The sequence below is a fragment of the Zophobas morio genome, unplaced genomic scaffold, assembly GCF_036711695.1.
Source record: "Zophobas morio isolate AGI-343-1 ecotype UQ-CSIRO unplaced genomic scaffold, CSIRO_AGI_Zmor_V1 ptg000028l, whole genome shotgun sequence".
Lineage (NCBI taxonomy): Eukaryota > Metazoa > Arthropoda > Insecta > Coleoptera > Tenebrionidae > Zophobas > Zophobas morio.
This window is the reverse complement of record NW_026972133.1, coordinates 1,144,963-1,162,142: the sequence shown is the minus strand read 5'-3', so window position 1 is coordinate 1,162,142 and position 17,180 is coordinate 1,144,963. Positions and strand designations below refer to the sequence as shown.

Genomic DNA, 17,180 nt, shown 5'->3' with positions numbered 1-17,180 from the left:
TTTTTAAATCTTCGACTTTTCGATTCGTTGATTTTTCAGTTTTTCGTTTTTAAATTTTAGATTTTCGAATTTTTATTTTTTTAATTTTTTGATGTTTGGATTTCTCCATTTTCAGTTTTAGGATATTTTAACTTTTCAATGTTTTAAATTTTAGATTTTTCGATTTTTCAGTTCTTCAATGTTTTTTATTTTTCAAATTTTGACGTTTCTGAATTTTTAGTTTTCGGATTTCTCAATTAATCTATTTTTTTATATTACCATTTCTCCACTTCCTAAAGTTTCGATTTTTCAGTTCTTCAGTTCTTTAATTTTTCGATTATTCAGGTTTTCGATTTTTCGATTTTTTAGGTTTGCGATTTTTCGACTCTGCTTTTTGGACTTTTCTGTTTCTCAATTTTTTAATTTCCTAATTTTTGGATATTTCGTTCAATTTTGTGATTTTTCAGTTTTTCGATTTCTCAATTTTAAATTTTCAATTTTTAAATTATTATTTTTTTCGATTTTTTGAGTTTTCAGTTCTTATATATTTCAATTTTTCAATTTTCGGAATTTTTAAATTTTCGATTGTCCAATTTTGTTTTATTTTTCGATTTTTCAATTTTTCGTAAGGTACCACCACTTCTTAGTGAGGCGAGTGAGATGTAAAATATATATTCATTCTTTTCTACATGGGAAAGTGCTTGTCCGTATAGGTTGTCCAACTATAATATACTTAAACAATGGTTTTACTCTGGTTGTCGACGGACAGACGACGACGGACTGACGGAAACGGGAAAGTGAGAATTCGTCACAGTTTAAAAATATTTATTATACTGGGTTGATAATACAAAAGCTACAGACGCATTGGTTCATTTTCGCACCAATGGTTCCGTTTCTCGCCACAGCCACTCCTTGGTCTCCGCGTGTCCTTGCTTCTCCAAAATCGGACCAATCAAATCCCTGCACTGCTGGTGGTACGCATTAAGATAAGTCAGCTCCTTATCAGTCAATAAATCAACCAAAACAAGTTTCCTTTGTTTCGGAGCAAACGTGATCGTTTCAAAGGTTAGAAAACCTCTGTCGTTGAAATTATGAGGGGGCTTAGCCTCCACTATCTCAACTATGTCCTCCAAACGGATCCCAAATTTTCCGTCCTCGTAGTAACCGGGTTCGTTCGACACGAACATCCCGGCTTCCAGGCCGGGATCGTCGGCGATGGGGCGCCACGAAATCCCCATGGGTCCCTCGTGGACGTTCAAATACGAACCTATTCCATGGCCAGTCCCGTGTGCGTAGTCCAGCCCGACTTCCCACAGGAACTCTCTGGCGAAGGAGTCCAGACAATTCCCCTTGATTTTCGACGGGAAAATCGACGTCGCCAGTTTAATCTGGCCTTTGAGGACCCTCGTAAAGCACTCTTTTTCGTACTGTGTGGGGGTACCAAAATGGAAAGTACGCGTGACGTCAGTGGTACCATCTTTATACTGACCACCAGAGTCGCAAAGGTACAACGTGTCAGTAGTTATGGGGACGTCAGTCGACGGTTGCGGCTGGTAGTGGATTATGGCACCATGGGGCCCCACCGAACTAATAGTCGGGAAGCTCGCCCCCACAAAATCGGCCTGCTGAGCCCGGAACTCGTCCAGTTTTTTCGCCCCCGAGATTTCTGTAATGTTGCCATCTTTGACGTGTTTTTCCAACCAGGAGAAGTAGCAACACAAAGCAGCGCCATCTTTCAAGTGGGAGTTCCTCATACCGTTGATTTCAGTGGGGTTTTTCACCGCTTTCATCAGAGGGACTGGGGTGATTTCAGCCAGTAGGGACTTAGCAGGGATGAGACTAGTTAAAGCGTAGCTCGCGTTTTCGGAAAACCAAGCGAAACCCTCGATTTTCAAACTGTGCTGTTTTAAATAAGCCACGATTTCGTCGTAGGGCTTAATCTCGTACTTCTCCCCCGCTTCTTTGGTTAGGTGTTGTTTAACTTCGTCGCTGCTTTGCTTGGGGTTCAGGAAAACCGTAAACGAGTCCTCGTGGATGACTACGTATGAAAAAAATACGGGGTTGTAGGCGATATCGGAGCCCCTCAGGTTCAACATCCAGGCGATTTCATCCAGAGCGGTTAGCACCAAAAATTGCGCCTTCTTGTCTTTCATTTGCGCTCTTACAGACAAAAGCTTCTCCTTGACTGTTTTCCCGGTAAACTCCAAACCCAGCGGGTTTACAGGATTGGTGGGTCTTGCAGGTCTGTCATTCCATAGAATGTCAACCAGATTTTGATTGACTGGAATGAGTTTACACCCAGCTGCTTCCAGCTGGGTTTGCAAAGGCATCCACATGTTGTACGTGTAGATGCTAGGGTCAACCCCCACGCGTGACCCAGAGGGAAGATTTTTGCTCAACCAGCCTCCTTGAGTAGGGGTTGAAGGAACTCCTTCCTTCATCAGAGTCCAATTGGAATCCATTTGCTCAGACGCTTGTAAAAAGTAGCGCCCATCTGTCCACAAAAGAGCGTCCTTTTCAGTCACAATAGCAGTCCCAGCTGAACCTGTGAAGCCTGAAATGAAGGCTCTGAACATGTCACAGTCAGCCAGGTATTCACTGTTATGGGCATCGTTCGAAGGGACTATGTAAGCGCTTATAGTTTCAGTCACATATTGGGGGTTTTGCATGAGAGCGCGCAGCTGCTTCAAAAGGTTCGTAGTGTGTTTTGGGGCCATTTTCGTGGGGTCCTAACCTACAACTAGAGTCAAAATTTGGGCGTAATTTTCAACTTAGTGTAAAATGCTTACCAACGATTCACATTCCACTAATCAAGCGACGAAATGACTGCAAATGACCGATGAAACTGGTTTTCTGGGTTTTCTGGGGCTTTGTTCTTACAGATCGTGACGTGTTGGAACTGTCAATTGTCAAACTTGACAAGTGCAGAGATCCCAATCCCGTCCCTTTTATCACCACTCTTATCGCATGTCCACGAACTGATAACCGCTATCTCCGAATTTGATCAAATCTCTACTATTTAACCGGGATTAGGTGCGGATAAATTTCAAACCTCGGTAATTTTCGCGTGGCTACGTTGCCACCCCTGCTTGTCACTGTCACTTTCGTAAATATTTGCACAGTGGGTCGGTGTGTTACTGGGGGACTTTTTCATCGAAAAGTGTGTGAAATAGTGCTTGAAAATGTGCAAATCGCTGATTTTGTTCCTATTGAACAGTATCGAGTTTCATATATGCGTTTTAAACGAAAAATCGTCGATTAAAAAAAGGACTATGTCAATAATGGATCATCAGTGACATAACACAATCACACTTCCCCATATATCTTAACACACATACACAAAAAGCAATAAAATCTAATGGCAACTTCATTAAAAAGAAATCGTTCGCGACGACGCATTGCAGCAATAACATTTTTATCAAACATATCTCTGGACGGCAGTTACAGAGACACCAGATTATCGTTACTGCCCCGCAACGGGGCTATCATAAAAAATTCGGCGCTCCTGGCAGCCACCGACGAGCCGCTGGCCGAGGAGTCGGACGGTCCGGACGACTGCTTCAGCGACACGGACCACTCGAGGGACAAAATCGTCAACCCCAAGAAAAAACTGCAGAAGTCCAAGCCGCACAATGTCGACGGACATTCCTTGAGCTCGGACTCGGAGAGCGTCATTACCCCCATTAAAACGAGCCTCGTGGAATCCGCCAAAAATAAAGAGCGGTAAGAGGATTTGTTTGATCACTTGATTTACAACACAGTTATTGTTTTCTTTATCTTGGATTTACGTCTTTTGGTACTTGAAACCGCGCTAAGTGCTGATAATATAGTTAATATCTGTTTGTTTGACCTTGGGGGATAAAAACAAATGCGTTGATGTCAAGTTTATTTGCGGTGGACAAAGATTTTACGTCCGCGGAGACTAAATAATATGAAATATAACATAAATATGCACGAATAAGCGAAACGAGTGGGCGTTGAGCGAAGGACCGCCCACTGGTGAGCGCGACCAATTAGCCGGCGCCACAGCGGCGCTTCAAACGATGCACTGAGGAAGAGCGTGACGAAACACTTGACCAGAGTTTCAAGCACCCATTGATTTGGTTTTTCTGTTGATTAAAAATTTCCATCACAACGCAAGGACGGTTTTTTCCTGACCCAAATATGAATGAGTGTTACACTTTTATTGATAAATAAAAATGTTTCCAGGATTAGCGAGACTGCCAAAATCCGGCAGTCTTTTCCCAAGCGAATCCACCACCAGGGTTCCGTTGGGAGCGACTCCGACAGGCACCACTATGGTAGCAGTTCGGAGAGTTTGGGGCCCCCTGTGGCTCGGTGTAAAACCAGCCCCGCGCCGCCCTCAATCCCAGAATCGTCGTCTTCGAAGGAGATCAAGTTCCTCAAAACGGCGAAAAATTATCGTTTCAAAGACGAACGAATCGTCATGGTGACGTCACGTTATATCCCGTTTATGGTATGCTCCATCATACCATACAAGAAAAATATCAGGTGGGTGAGTAAACCAAGGGTGACCCTTTTTAACTGGTGGGTTTAGGAGCGACGCCAAACGGGAATCCGGAAGGAAGAGAACGACGTCGGGAACTCGGCCGTTGTCTTCGGCCACCGATGGCCTGGATCCGTTCGACTCCCTAGGGATCGAGAAGGGTCCAGATGGACAGGTGGGGGCGATTTGTTGGGGCGACAAACATTGATTGATTTTTGGGTTGCAGGAATTTTCCTATGGGTATTTATTGGTACCGACGAAACCGGTGAAGGAATTTCGCGAAAAGCGACTTAACACGATTGACGATCCGACGGAAACGGGACACGTCACCTTTAATGTGGCGAAGCGGCCACATCATGTTTTTGCAAGGTAACGTGGATTAGATTTGCGAATATGCCAGTCTTACGTGAGCAGAATCGGTAAAAGTTTGAGGGGTGGGTTTTATTGATGAGATGTAAGACAGAGGGGTGACATCAATATTGGGGAAATTTAAGGTTAAAGAAATTATGTTGGCAACACAACGCGATAGCGCGATAGTTTGCGATCAAATAATTGCCATTATTTTAAAAATGAATTTCATGGTTTCCAAAAAACGCGATTTGTGTTAAGTTTTCGGAAATGTCTTCACGGGGCACGAAAACCTTGACAAAACTCAAACTGCGACCGAAAACGAAGTAGTTGGCTTTGTCTGTCAAGCTTCGAGTGGCACTACTGCGCACTGTGACGTCATCGATCAACATAACCTAACTAATTGCTTTGCTGGTGTTTAAATACTAGAATTAAAAAGTGTAGGTGTAATTTCATCAAGAAAACTCACACTGGGTAATTTTTATCGGTTTGAGTGACACAGGGACTGGCTTACACAACGTTATCATCCACTCTGTTCATCATACCATTTAATTTGCAGGACAAAAGTTTTAACCTGGCAACCAGACTACAAATGGTAAACAAAATTTTTGCTTCGATTATGAGAATGCACTAACAAATGTAGTTTTTTTTATCATGTTTGCTAACAACTTCGTGCTTCATAGGTCTAGAGTGTAGCTTTTGAAATAAAATCGTTTTGGTTCACTCCCCCACGCACCCCTAAACCGAAACGATTTTACCTGAAACCTTTCGATGAAAGTGGTTTTTAAGTGTCTATTTCGGTCGTAGGTCCTTTTCGTACGACCAGGCCAGCATACGGGCCAGTTCGCACGTGACGGCGGCGAGCCCGCCCCCGGACGCCGTCGACGACACGTCACTAACCTCCCTAATTTATCACCCCAATTTGCTAGACGACCCGGAGCTGATCGCCGGGAAGCACCGAACGTTGCTGACTTTCACGTCGTATATGACGTCGGTGATCGACTACGTGAGGCCCTCTGACTTGAAAAAGGAAATCAACGACAAGTTCAGGGAGAAGTTTCCTCACATCCAGCTCACGTTGAGCAAACTTCGAAGGTAAAGCGTGTGGGGGTCGATTTTCGTGACTTAAGTTTATGTTGTAGTTTGAAGCGCGAGATGCGCAAAATCGCCAAAACCGAATGTAACATTGATCTGGTGACCGTAGCTCAAGCGTACGTGTACTTTGAGAAATTGATATTGCGCGGACTTATTAATAAACAAAACAGGAAGCTGTGCGCTGGCGCAAGTTTGATTTTGTCGGCGAAGCTGAACGACGTTAAAGGAGATGGGCTGAAGACGCTTCTGGAGAAAACCGAAAACACATTCCGTCTGAACAGGAAAGAGCTTGTGGCGGCCGAATTCGCTGTTTTGGTAGCATTGGAGTTCGGGCTTCATGTACCAACGTGGGAGATTTTCCCGCACTATCAGAGATTGTTATATGAATCTTGACCGATGCTTTGTAACCTCTTCAGTTCGATTGCATGCTCAAGATATTTTCATTTTTAATAATCTTGCCATTCGGAAGTACAAATTGTCAATCTCGTGTACTTAATTTAGACGTCTTACTTAAGTAGGGTAGGCGTGGCTGCGCTAGACAGAAAGGTGGCTGTGATTGGTCTTGAGAGGTTCCACCTTTCGCACTCAAAGGTCCTAAGACCAGGTGATAAAAAATGGTACTTGAAAAGTTTACTTAATTTAGTCGGTGTGTTCCTTGTTTTTTTTGATATATTGTTAATTTTGGTTTGTTGTATTTTTCCATGAGATTTTGTAACTAAACTTTCTTACTCAACGCTTAATAGGTGTAATTTTAGTGTGCATTTCCGTGCCATTAATAAAATCTTGTGGACGTAGTTCCCGGTTTTATGTGCTCCTCTCACCAGAGAACATAGAGAAGCGTCATAGTTTAAACTAAATGAAGGTTGAGGACTCCTCGACTTATGTTGGCAACAGTGTTTGTTTCTAACTAGGAAAGTTAACTAGAAAAAATGTCATAATATTTTTGACACTAGATTTACCAGAATATTACAAGCTGCTTACTGTGTCCTTCACTTTAATTCAGGTCACACGAATTTCAGTTCGTCGTCTGAGAACTTGTTTGATCTACAGACCAGAGCGCACTCAAGCCAATGTCGACTCTAAGCGTTCGGTAGTTTGGGGACTTTTCAGTTTACTCCTATTTATTTTTCAATTTTTGGATTTTACAATTTCTCAATTTTTCAATTTCTCGGTTTTCAGTTTTTCTCTTCAATTTTACGATTTTTAAATATTTCGATTTATCAATTTTTGACTTTTATAAACTCTTTATTTGTCGATTTTTCAATTAATGTTTTTCGATTTCTCAATTTTTCAATTTTTTCAAGTTTCGATTTTTCAACTTCACTTTTTTGATTTTTCGATTTTTCAATTTTTTAATTTCTCAGTTTTGGGATTTTTCAGTTTACTTATTATTCAATTTTTCGATTTCTCAATTTTTCCGTTCTTTAGATTCTCAGTTTTTGGATATTTGATTTTTGGGATTTTTCAGTTTTTCTTTCATTTTTCAGTTTTTCGATATTTCAGTTTTGGGATTTTTCAATATTTCTGTTCTTCGACTTTTCCATTTTTGACTTCTGGATTTTTCGATGTGTCGGCTTTTTACTTTTTCCATTTTTAAATTTTAGATTTCTCAGTTTTTTGATATTTTAATTTTTCAGTATTTAAAATTTTCGAATTTTTGATTTCTCGATTTTTCATTTCAGTTCTTCGATATTTCAATTTTTCAAGTTTTCGAATTTTTCAAATGTTTTGATTTCTTAATCAATCGATTTTTCGACTTCCCGGCTTTAGATTTTCTGTTTTTCAATTGTCGTTTTTTCAAATTTTCGATTTTTCAATTTTTCAAATTTGACATTTATAAACTGTCAATTTTTCGATTTTTCAATTAATCGATGTTTTGATTTTCCCATTTCTTGACTTTCGAGGGTTTCGATATTCCTGTTCTTCAATTCTTTAATTTTTCGATTTTTCAGATTTTTGATTTTTTATTTTTTTAAGGTTTCGATTTTTCTTCCCGGTTTTAGATTTTCTGGTTTCAATTGTCGTTTTAAATTTTTCGATTTTTCAATGTTTTGATTTTTTTAGTTTTTCTTTCATTTTTCAGTTTTTCGATATTTAAGTTTAGGGATTTTTCAATATTTCGATTCTTCGACTTATTCAATTAGCCAAGAATTGAAAAATTGAAGTGTTAAAAATTGAAAAATCGGGAAATGAAACATCGAAAACTCGACAAACCCAAAAGTCAAAAATTCGAAAAACCGAGAAATCGAAACAACGAAAAATTGAAATACTTGTTAAAAAATTCAAAAACTGAAAAATCCAAAAATTGACAAAATGAACTAGTTCTGGTGATCGAAAGAAAATGTATTTAATTAAATTTCAAAAATTGTGGAAAAATTCAGAGTATATTCTGATAATCAATATTAAGTAGAAACCAATGGCGTAAATAACTACACTTATCCCAACTGGAATCGAAAAATTGAAAAACTGTTAAATCGAAATCAGAAAAGGCCAAACATCGAAACTGAAGCATCAGAAAAATCGAAAAATTCAAAATTTAAAAAATCGAAAAATTGAAAAATTCCCATAATCGAAATGTTAAAAAGTTGAGAAACCGGAAACCTAAAAAATGGAGAAATCGAAAATCGAAGAATTAAAAAATCAAAAAAAAGGGAGCAGACGGAAACCTGAGATGTCGAAAAATGAAAAATTCGAAACATCAAACAATTTTAAACGTAAACTCGAAAAACTGAAAAATCGATAAATAGAAAATTTAAAAATCGAAAAATGCCAAAATTGAAAAAATCCAAAAACTGAAAAATCAAAAAAATTGGTAATCCAAAAATCCATTTAAAAAATGGAAAAATGGAAGAAGTTGGAAAATCCCAAAAACTGAAATGTCGAAAAATTGGAAAATAGAAAAATGGAAAAATTGGAAACCCGAAAAATCGAAACGGCCGAAAGTCGAAAAATCGAAAAACCGAGAAATGAAAGAATCAAAACTTGGAAAAACGGAAAATTAAAATATCGAAAAATTGAAAAATACGGAAATTGAAAGATTACTTAAAATTTGAAAAATTCCTAAAATTGAATGTCGAAAAATAGAGAAAGCAGAAACCTGAAAAATCGAAAATTCAAAAAATTGAAATATTCAAAAATTTAGTAAACTGGAAAACCAAAACATCACAAGCTCCAAAAATTGAAAAATTGGAAAAGGAGAAATTGAAAATCGAAAAACTAAAAAAGCAAAAACGAAAAAACAATGCCTCGAAAATTTAAAAACGTAAAAAATCGAAAAATTGAAGAAGCAACAAACTGAAAAATCTAAAAATCGGGAAATCGAAAAGTCGAGATGTCGAAAAATCGAAAAATTTTAAATTTAAGAAACATTGAAGTATCGATAAATCGAGAAATCGAAAAATCTACAATTCAAAAATTCGAAAAATTAAAAAATTGAAACATTCAAAAATCGGGAAATCAAAAATATGAAACATCGAAAAGTCGGAAAATTGAAGAATCACATCGCTGAAAAGTCTAAAAATCTAGAATCCAAGAAATCGAAAAATAAAAACATCAAAATATTGAGAAATCGAGAAATTGAACGACTGAAAATGTAAAAACTGCAAAATTGAAAAAGCGAGAAATCTAAAAATGTAAAATTTAAAATTAGAAAAATTGATATTAGAAATTTAAAAAATTGAAAAACAAGAAATTAAAAAGCGATAAACTAAAAACTCAAAGATCCTAAAAAAACGGGATATCTAAAATTGTAAATTTAAAAAATCGAAAAATTGAAATCTCGAAAAATTATGAAACCGAAAAGTTGAAAAATCGAAACATCGAAAAATTGCAAAATTGAAAAATCGAAAAGCAGAAAACTCGAAAAATTTAAAAACCGGGAAATCGAAAAGTCGAGATGTCGAAAAATCGGAAAACTTAAAAATTTTAAAAATTGAAAAATCAAAACATCACAAAATCGTCAAATCGAAAAATTAAAAAATTTAAAAAGAAGAAATTGAAAATCGAAAAACTGAAAACTCATAAAAATCTAAAAAACCGGGAAATCGAAAGTCGAGATGTCGAAAAATCAAAAAATTTAAAATTCAAGAAGCATTGAAGTCTCGACAAATCGAGAAACCGAAAAATCTAGAATTTAAAAAGTCGAAAAATTATCGATTTTTGACTCCTGGATTTTTCAGTTTTTCGATTTTTAAATTTTATATTTTTTAATTTCTAATTTTTAGATTTTTCAATTTCTCGATTTTTCATTTCAGTTCTTCGAAATTTCAATTTTTCAAGTTTTCGAATTTTTCAAGTTTTCGAATTTTTCAAGTGTTTCGATTTCTTAATCTTTTGATTTTTCGACTTCCCGGTTTTAGATTTTCTGTTTTTCCATTGTGGTTTTGTCAAATTTTCGATTTTTTAATTTTTCAAATTTGACTTTCATAAACTCTCAATTTTTCGATTTTTCAATTAATCGATGTTTTGATTTTCCCATTTCTTGACCTTCGAGTGTTTCGATTTTCCTGTTCTTCAATTCTTTAATTTTTTGATTTTTCAATTTTTCGATTTTTTAAGGTTTCTATTTTTCGGCTTCACTTTTTTGATTTTTCGATTTTTCAGTTTTAGGATTTTTCAATATTTCAATTCTTCGGCTTTTCTATTTTTGACTTCTGGGTTTTTCGGTGTGTCTACCTTGTTACTTTTTCGATTTTTCAATTTTTGGATTTTTAAATTTTTCAATCTTGGTATTTTAATTTTTCAATATTTCTTAACCTTTCTATTTTTCGACTTCCTGGTTCTGTTTTTCAATTTTTCGATTTGTTAATTTTTCATTCCCGATTTATCGAGATTTGATTGTTCAGGTTTTCGATTTATCATTTTTTCAATTTTTTATTTTGGCTTATTTCGGTTTTCCAGTTTTTCCAGTTTTCCATTTTTTTGTTTTTTGATTTTTCCGCTTTTCCAATTTTTCAACTTTTAACTTTTTGTTTGTCGATTTCTCTATTTTTCGACTTCATCACTTTTCGATTTCTCGTTCTTTGGATCTTTCAATCTCTCAGTTTTTCGAATTTTTAAGTTTTTTGATTTCTCGATTTATTGAGATTTGGATTTTTCTCAATTTATAAATTGTTTATCCGCTTTTTTAAATTTGGGAGTTTCGATTTTTCGTTATTCGATTTTTAAATTTTACCTTTTTTCGATTTTCAGTTCTTCGATATTTCGATTTTTCAATGTTTCGGTTTTACGATTTTTCTATTATTAGATTTCTCGAATTTTCGATTATTTTAATTGTTTTTTTTTCTCACTGTTAATATCATACAGTGTATCGAAAACAACCGCAAAAATTGTCACTAAAAACATAAAAAAAATCCTACAAAATAGAACACAGTGTTTCCAAAACGTTTTCCCGAAAAAATCCATTTCAACAATATTTTAATTCTTAGTTAAACTAAATATGTACCAAAAATATTCGCTTAGTCGTTATAAAAACGGACCAAACAACTATTTCCCGCAGAAATTATAGTCTAAACCAACCAAATCGCTTCCGAACGCTTAGAGTCGACATTGGCCTGAGCGCGCTCTGGTCTGTAAATCAAACAAGTTCTCAGGCGACGAGTTGTAGTGAATCAAGTTTTTTTATTACCATCGACTATTTAAATCTGGCGATTACTCCAATGTCAATAAGGATGGTTTTGCAAAATCAGCCTGTATGTCGCATCTATATTAGTTCAAGGACAAAACTAATTTTTAAAATAACTGAGAAAAATGAATTTATTGTGAAAATCACTATCAACAACTGTTTTCAGCTAACTTATTACGTAATTTTCCAACACAGTAACTGAAATCGCTAACGCATTTACTACTCCAACTCCCGGTTGTCTCAACCCAACTAATTAAAACGCAACCTTCGTTGCATTTTTTATTTTCACAAATTATTCGAAACGTCAGACTTCTTTGGCACTACAATACATAACTACAACGGTGCATCAAAGCTTAAAAAAATTAACCCCTAGTGCAGAGCGTCATGATTTTGTAAAATATAATCACAGTTATGGGACGTCGTCATCACGTTACAAAAACCTACACTAAAATCGAGCTAACACAAACAGGAATCCTCCGCGGTTTCCTCGCTGGGGGTGATCTTGAACCCGTGCTGTTCCATTGATTGCAACTCCAGTCTTGATCGGTTTGATTGCACCAGTTGTGACGCAATATCGTTGAACATCTCCTCGACGCCCTCGCCAGTCTTACACGACGTTTTGTAGGTCCCGGTGATGAGGTTGTGGCATTGCTCACTGAAACACCCGCTAAAAACGCTGTCACAATCGTACAACTAGTTACCAAAAAGCCTCAATTTCTGTGTCTGTGATTTGGGGTACATCACTGAGCAAATCGGATTTGTTCCCACATAGAAAGATTTTCGCGTTTTCGGCGTACGTTACGATGTCGAGGAGGTGCTGAGAGAGAATGTGAAACGAAGCGGGGTTGTCAAGGGCGAAAACCAAGACGGCAGCTTCGGCGAACTTGTAGTAACTGGAGGTGATGGAGGCCACTCTTTCCATCCCTCCGGTGTCCCACAGTTGCAGCTACAACCCACCAGTCGACTTACTAAGTCGCAAAAATCACGAAAAGTACCTTTAAATCCCGGTCCCCCACATGGTACGTCTTTGAGTAGTGGTCCAGCCCTAAAGTCGACTTTCTATCAGTCGCCGTGACGAACGTATTATTCGTAAACCGTCGAAAAATCGAGCTTTTTCCAACCCCATATTCGCCGCAGAGTATCACTTTTTGCTCAGGTATTTTTATTGTTGCCATTTTCGTTAACAAAACACAACAGTGACAATCACCTGTATGACAAGTGGCATTGGTGCGAAGCGGTTCCGCTTCAATGCACCATTACTTCGAAACGTCGTTGAACTAAATTAACATTCAGCGCTTAATAACCATACCATACCATGAGATTCCAGTTCCACTTATTTCCAATTATACACATAATCACAATTTCGCAATTGTTAATCCACAATGAGATAACGTAATCTCGAGTGGTTGCATTCGCGATAATGACACCACTTCATTAGTTCAAATTTGAAACGCAATAACTAAAAACCACCAAAAATGAAACGTGCCTTAGCTTCCTGTAAACCGATGAAGATGTGGATCGATGGTAAATGTTTCGAGATACGCCGCTTTCAGAAAAAGAGCAAAAAGTCGGCGCAAGACGACGGTAGCGAAAGTGAGGTTATGTCTGTTTGTTTGTGTTTATGTTTGTTTTTGCAGGTCAACGAACAGAGGATGATGTTAAGTATGACATTAGCACCACCGAAGACGGGAAATTGTTCACCAGCTTCCGCCTCCCGGAGTAATTCCACCAATTAACGTTGCTCTCTTATCTATAATGATTTGCAGGGTTTACTATTCAAAACTGTCCAAATTCCCTGATTGGGACCTGAAAATCCTCGAGACTAGTACAAACACGACGATATCAATCCCCAATAGGGGCAACCTGGTTATAACTGGGGACTCCGAAGCGACAATCACGGAAGCACGCAACGAAATCCAGTCCATAGTCGGCGCCATCAGAGACCACGTATCCGCCCTACAATTTGTATCAATACCGACACGAAGCGACGAAATCGTCGCCAATTTTACTAAATTCAAGGAGGAAATTCTAAGCGGCGACAAAATCGACGGCATGGAGGAATCAATATTTCAGAGCCCCTTCAAACTACACTTAACCGTCGTGGTTTTCGCCTTATTAGACGACCACGAGAAATCCGAAGCCATAAAAGCGCTACAAGATTACAAAAACATGATCCTCGAGTAAGTGAAAACCGGTCATTACTCGTTAAATCTGATTATTTGTAGCCCCCTTATAGCAAAAAGCGGACCTGTGAAAATTAGGGTTTCTGGCATTGATTGCATGAACAATAATTACAAAAAAGTGGATGTTTTATATGCTAACGCGAAACTTGTGGATGAAAGTGAAGATTTGTCATTACAAAAGTTGGTTAATGAGTTGTCTGACCATTTTTACGATAGAGGTAAAAGGGGAGTGGTTATTTCTTTAATTGAGGGTGGTTTTCAGGCCTTGTGCGTACCTACCAAGACAATGTGAAGCTGCACATGACCCTAATTAATACGAAATATCGCAAGGAAGTCGGCACCCCTCGAAAGAAACGCTGGAGCAGAAAGCAGAGTTTCAACGCGACAACCATAATGGAAAAATACAAGGACTTTACTTTCGGCGAGTGCAACCTAGACTGCATCCACTTGTCGCTCATGGGCTCTGTAGGAGATGACGGCTTTTACGAACCCATGTCCATTATCAACGTAAACTAATCACAATTTTGCAATATTTTACCCATTACCATATTTTAAACTAGCAATTAGAAATGTCACTACGTTAACCAATCAGACGCACCTCGTCACCCGATTGGTCACCCGTTGTCTGTCAAAATTACATAACCTAAGCGCTTCAAATGGAATTTGAAGTCGAAAGTTGTGATCTCAGTACAAAAGATTATAAATTCAGTAGTGTACCTGTTTTAAGTAAAGAACTTTCCTACGACGACTTTTTCAGAACTTACATGCAACCTAATTTACCTTGCGTTATCGAAAACGTGACGACGGATTGGCAGGCGCACTTCAAGTGGTTGAACAACAACAATAAACCCAATTTAGACTATTTACGCAGCCAGTATGGTTCCTGTGACGTCACGGTGTACAACTGCAACGAAAAATACTTCAACTCGCAGAAAACTGAGGCTTGTAAGTTGTCGCATTTTTTCGATTTGTGGGGCCAAGACAGTTCGAAGTTTAAATACTTGAAAGACTGGCACCTGAAGAACACGTTCAAGAACGACGATTTTTATCAAGTTCCGGTTTATTTTGCGTCGGACTGGTTGAATGAGTTTTTGACTGAGAATAATGAAGATGATTATCGGTTTGTTTACATGGGGCAAGCTGGCACTTGGTACAGTTGTGGGTTTGCGTGATTTGGCTCTGATGGTGGTTTTTAAGGACTCCTTTCCACGCGGACGTTTTTAATTCCTTCAGCTGGTCGGCCAATGTTTGCGGCAAGAAAAGGTGGATTTTGTTTCCTCCTGGTGAAGAAACTTTTTTTAAGGACTCACTCAACAATTTAGCTTATGATATTAGCGATGTTTATAAGACTAGGGAGCATTTTGAGCTTGTACAGAACCCAGGGGAGGCGATTTTTGTACCCTCTGGATGGTACCACCAAGTCTGGAATTTAGAAGACACTATTTCTGTTAATCATAACTGGGTTAATGGGTGCAACATCATGAAAATGTGGCGAGCGATTGAGGAGAATCTGGCCAGTGTGAAGAAAGAGATTGAAGATTGTGAAGATATGGATGGGTTTAATAGTCACTGTCAAATCATGTTGAAAGCGTCATTTGGGATTGATTTTTTCAGATTTTATGAATTTCTTGAGTTTATCGCCTTGAGAAGACTGTCACAAGTTGAGAACAATAGGACGGAAATTTTGTTCCATGGTCACTCATTGGGGGTTAAGCACGCCACCTTTGATCTAGTTGCACTTAAGTCAGTTCTTGAAGAGTTCATCCAACATTGTGACGTTCCTAAAATTTTTAATTCAGACATATCTAAACCTGAAAAACTTTTACAAAAAATCAGAGATTCTGTTAAAGTTTATTAAAACATGACTTAAGTAAGTATAAAAACAGCCCCAGTTTCCAAAATATATAAACTACAAATGTGTAAATTCGTAAAAATCATAGCCTCATTATTTCATCTTTATTTTCAGGGGAATTTAATTTTCTTGGGTTTTACGCATTTTGATTAAAGTTTGGATTTACAAACATCAATCACTCCATTTTCCACGAGTTTGTTAATATCGCCTTCAGAATAGCCCACGCTTGCTAAAACCGCCCTCGTGTGTTCCCCCACTTGGGGTAGCTTTTCCATCCCCTTACTTTTTCCGGGAGTCCTGCTTAAAACCGGCGCCGGTTTGGGGACGCCCCCTTCAAAACTACCCCGTTCCAAATTATGCGGATGTTTAGGAGCCTCCTCTAGCGACAACACGGGGGCGACGCAAGCGTCCGTCCCGTCGAAAATCGCACACCACTCCTCTAGCGTCTTCTCGCGGAATTTCGCCTCAAATAAAACCTTCAATTTGTCAAAATCCCCAAAATGCGGAGCCTCGTCCTCGTCAATCCCCAACCCCTCTACCAATTTCGCGTAAAACTGGGGCTCCAAAGCCCCCACTGACACATATTTTCCGTCTTTGGTCTCATACACTTCGTAAAAATGGGCCCCCGTGTCGAGAATGTTCTCCCCTCTTTGTCGACCCCACATCGGCAGCACCTGTGACCTGTATAAAAAGCTGCCAACGTACGCCGTCCCTTCCACCATACTACTATCGACGACTTGCCCCAAACCCGATTTCTGACGCTCCAAAAGCGCCAACGTCACTCCTAAAGCGCAAATTAAACCGCCTCCGGCGAAATCCGCCGCGTAATTGACGGGGAAAACCGGCTTTTCGTGTTTTCGTCCGAAAAGCGATAATAGGCCGGACAGTGCTAGGTAATTGATGTCGTGACCTGCGCTTTTGGCGAAAGGGCCGGTCTGCCCGTACCCGGTCATTCTGGCGTAGATTAGTTTGGGGTTGTCTTTTAGAAGGATGTCTGGACCTAGACCAAGCTTCTCCATTACGCCGGCACGGAAGGGCTCGATCAGGACGTCGCTTTTTTTGGCTAGGTTTCTCACGATTGTTACGCCGTCTGGGTGTTTTAGGTTTAGGGCGATTGATTTTTTACCGTTGCCGAGGGTGTCGACGTTGGTGTCGCTTCCGATCTAAAAGGGTCCGTTAATGTTGCACGCACACTGAGGGTGATTTACCTTGTCTACGCGCAGGACGTCTGCTCCAAAATCCGCCAGGATCATCCCGCAAAAGGGGGCGGGGGCCAAACCGGCCAATTCCAGAACTTTTATGCCTCGGAGAGCCATTTTTGGGCTGGTGTAACAGTTATGTGTACCGTGACTGGGCAAAGTGTGGACTAATCAATTATATTAGTGTTATCAGCAGTACTCCAGCGTCATAACACCATGTTGACTTCGGCACTTACGTATTCAGTTTTTTTTGATAAATTGGACATTTCTTATGCTCGTGTGACAGCACTTTTCCACAAAATTGAAATCGAAATAAGAATTAACTACAAGTGTTTATTTTACGAAATTTTTGACCACAAGTTTTGAGGTTACGTGTTCTGTTAAGTGGGATTTA

At 38.6% G+C, this 17,180-nt stretch overlaps 6 protein-coding genes across 8 annotated transcripts; 3 read left to right on the top strand and 3 right to left on the bottom strand.

The window, feature by feature from the left end:
• Positions 1-790: 790 nt before the first annotated feature.
• Positions 791-2,910, bottom strand: LOC135136851 (xaa-Pro aminopeptidase 1). Of its 2 annotated transcripts, none has more exons than XM_064066293.1 (2): positions 2,769-2,910; positions 791-2,713 (listed from the first exon to the last, which is right to left on the bottom strand). In XM_064066293.1, the coding sequence occupies exon 2, from the start codon at positions 2,694-2,696 to the stop codon at positions 849-851; it is 1,848 nt and encodes a 615-aa protein (XP_063922363.1). In that variant the 5' UTR covers positions 2,697-2,713; positions 2,769-2,910; the 3' UTR covers positions 791-848. The 2 variants fall into 2 exon arrangements, with proteins under 2 accessions (XP_063922363.1, XP_063922362.1); XM_064066292.1 differs by having other exon boundaries at positions 791-2,719; positions 2,769-2,909.
• Positions 2,911-3,074: 164 nt separating this feature from the next.
• LOC135136852 (CDK5 and ABL1 enzyme substrate 2-like) lies at positions 3,075-6,723 on the top strand. Of its 2 annotated transcripts, XM_064066294.1 has the most exons (7): positions 3,075-3,702; positions 4,189-4,491; positions 4,538-4,661; positions 4,713-4,855; positions 5,394-5,429; positions 5,642-5,929; positions 5,977-6,723. In XM_064066294.1, exons 1-7 carry the CDS (start codon positions 3,338-3,340, stop codon positions 6,320-6,322), a joined length of 1,605 nt encoding a protein of 534 aa, XP_063922364.1. In that variant the 5' UTR covers positions 3,075-3,337; the 3' UTR covers positions 6,323-6,723. The 2 variants fall into 2 exon arrangements, with proteins under 2 accessions (XP_063922364.1, XP_063922365.1); XM_064066295.1 differs by lacking the exon at positions 5,394-5,429.
• Positions 6,724-11,656: 4,933 nt separating this feature from the next.
• Positions 11,657-12,925, bottom strand: LOC135137171 (ras-related protein Rab-30). The gene is made up of 3 exons (XM_064066764.1): positions 12,548-12,925; positions 12,254-12,498; positions 11,657-12,207 (listed from the first exon to the last, which is right to left on the bottom strand). The coding sequence occupies exons 1-3, from the start codon at positions 12,725-12,727 to the stop codon at positions 12,009-12,011; spliced, it is 624 nt and encodes a 207-aa protein (XP_063922834.1). The 5' UTR covers positions 12,728-12,925; the 3' UTR covers positions 11,657-12,008.
• Positions 12,926-12,940: 15 nt separating this feature from the next.
• LOC135137170 (activating signal cointegrator 1 complex subunit 1-like) lies at positions 12,941-14,480 on the top strand. Its single transcript, XM_064066763.1, has 5 exons — positions 12,941-13,136; positions 13,190-13,271; positions 13,319-13,732; positions 13,778-13,953; positions 13,998-14,480. The coding sequence occupies exons 1-5, from the start codon at positions 13,028-13,030 to the stop codon at positions 14,249-14,251; spliced, it is 1,035 nt and encodes a 344-aa protein (XP_063922833.1). The 5' UTR covers positions 12,941-13,027; the 3' UTR covers positions 14,252-14,480.
• LOC135137168 (2-oxoglutarate and iron-dependent oxygenase JMJD4) lies at positions 14,392-15,593 on the top strand. Its single transcript, XM_064066761.1, has 2 exons — positions 14,392-14,885; positions 14,933-15,593. Exons 1-2 carry the CDS (start codon positions 14,392-14,394, stop codon positions 15,591-15,593), a joined length of 1,155 nt encoding a protein of 384 aa, XP_063922831.1.
• On the bottom strand, positions 15,573-17,180 carry LOC135137169 (alpha-methylacyl-CoA racemase). Its single transcript, XM_064066762.1, has 2 exons — positions 16,796-17,180; positions 15,573-16,750 (listed from the first exon to the last, which is right to left on the bottom strand). The coding sequence occupies exons 1-2, from the start codon at positions 16,901-16,903 to the stop codon at positions 15,737-15,739; spliced, it is 1,122 nt and encodes a 373-aa protein (XP_063922832.1). The 5' UTR covers positions 16,904-17,180; the 3' UTR covers positions 15,573-15,736.

Coding starts and splice junctions, on each gene's coding strand:
- LOC135136851 (XM_064066293.1), bottom strand. CDS start 2,696: ATGGCCCCAAAACACACTACGAACCTTTTGAAGCAGCTGCGCGCTCTC.
- LOC135137169 (XM_064066762.1), bottom strand. CDS start 16,903: ATGGCTCTCCGAGGCATAAAAGTTCTGGAATTGGCCGGTTTGGCCCCC. Junction 16,751..16,795: donor ACGTCCTGCGCGTAGACAAG/GTAAATCACCCT, acceptor GGACCCTTTTAG/ATCGGAAGCGACACCAACGT.
- LOC135136852 (XM_064066294.1), top strand. CDS start 3,338: ATGGCAACTTCATTAAAAAGAAATCGTTCGCGACGACGCATTGCAGCA. Junction 4,662..4,712: donor AGAAGGGTCCAGATGGACAG/GTGGGGGCGATT, acceptor TTTGGGTTGCAG/GAATTTTCCTATGGGTATTT. Junction 5,930..5,976: donor ACGTTGAGCAAACTTCGAAG/GTAAAGCGTGTG, acceptor TTTATGTTGTAG/TTTGAAGCGCGAGATGCGCA.
- LOC135137170 (XM_064066763.1), top strand. CDS start 13,028: ATGAAACGTGCCTTAGCTTCCTGTAAACCGATGAAGATGTGGATCGAT. Junction 13,733..13,777: donor TACAAAAACATGATCCTCGA/GTAAGTGAAAAC, acceptor GATTATTTGTAG/CCCCCTTATAGCAAAAAGCG. Junction 13,954..13,997: donor TGACCATTTTTACGATAGAG/GTAAAAGGGGAG, acceptor GGTGGTTTTCAG/GCCTTGTGCGTACCTACCAA.
- LOC135137171 (XM_064066764.1), bottom strand. CDS start 12,727: ATGGCAACAATAAAAATACCTGAGCAAAAAGTGATACTCTGCGGCGAA. Junction 12,499..12,547: donor TGGGGGACCGGGATTTAAAG/GTACTTTTCGTG, acceptor GGTGGGTTGTAG/CTGCAACTGTGGGACACCGG. Junction 12,208..12,253: donor ACAGAAATTGAGGCTTTTTG/GTAACTAGTTGT, acceptor CGGGTGTTTCAG/TGAGCAATGCCACAACCTCA.
- LOC135137168 (XM_064066761.1), top strand. CDS start 14,392: ATGGAATTTGAAGTCGAAAGTTGTGATCTCAGTACAAAAGATTATAAA. Junction 14,886..14,932: donor ATGGGGCAAGCTGGCACTTG/GTACAGTTGTGG, acceptor GTGGTTTTTAAG/GACTCCTTTCCACGCGGACG.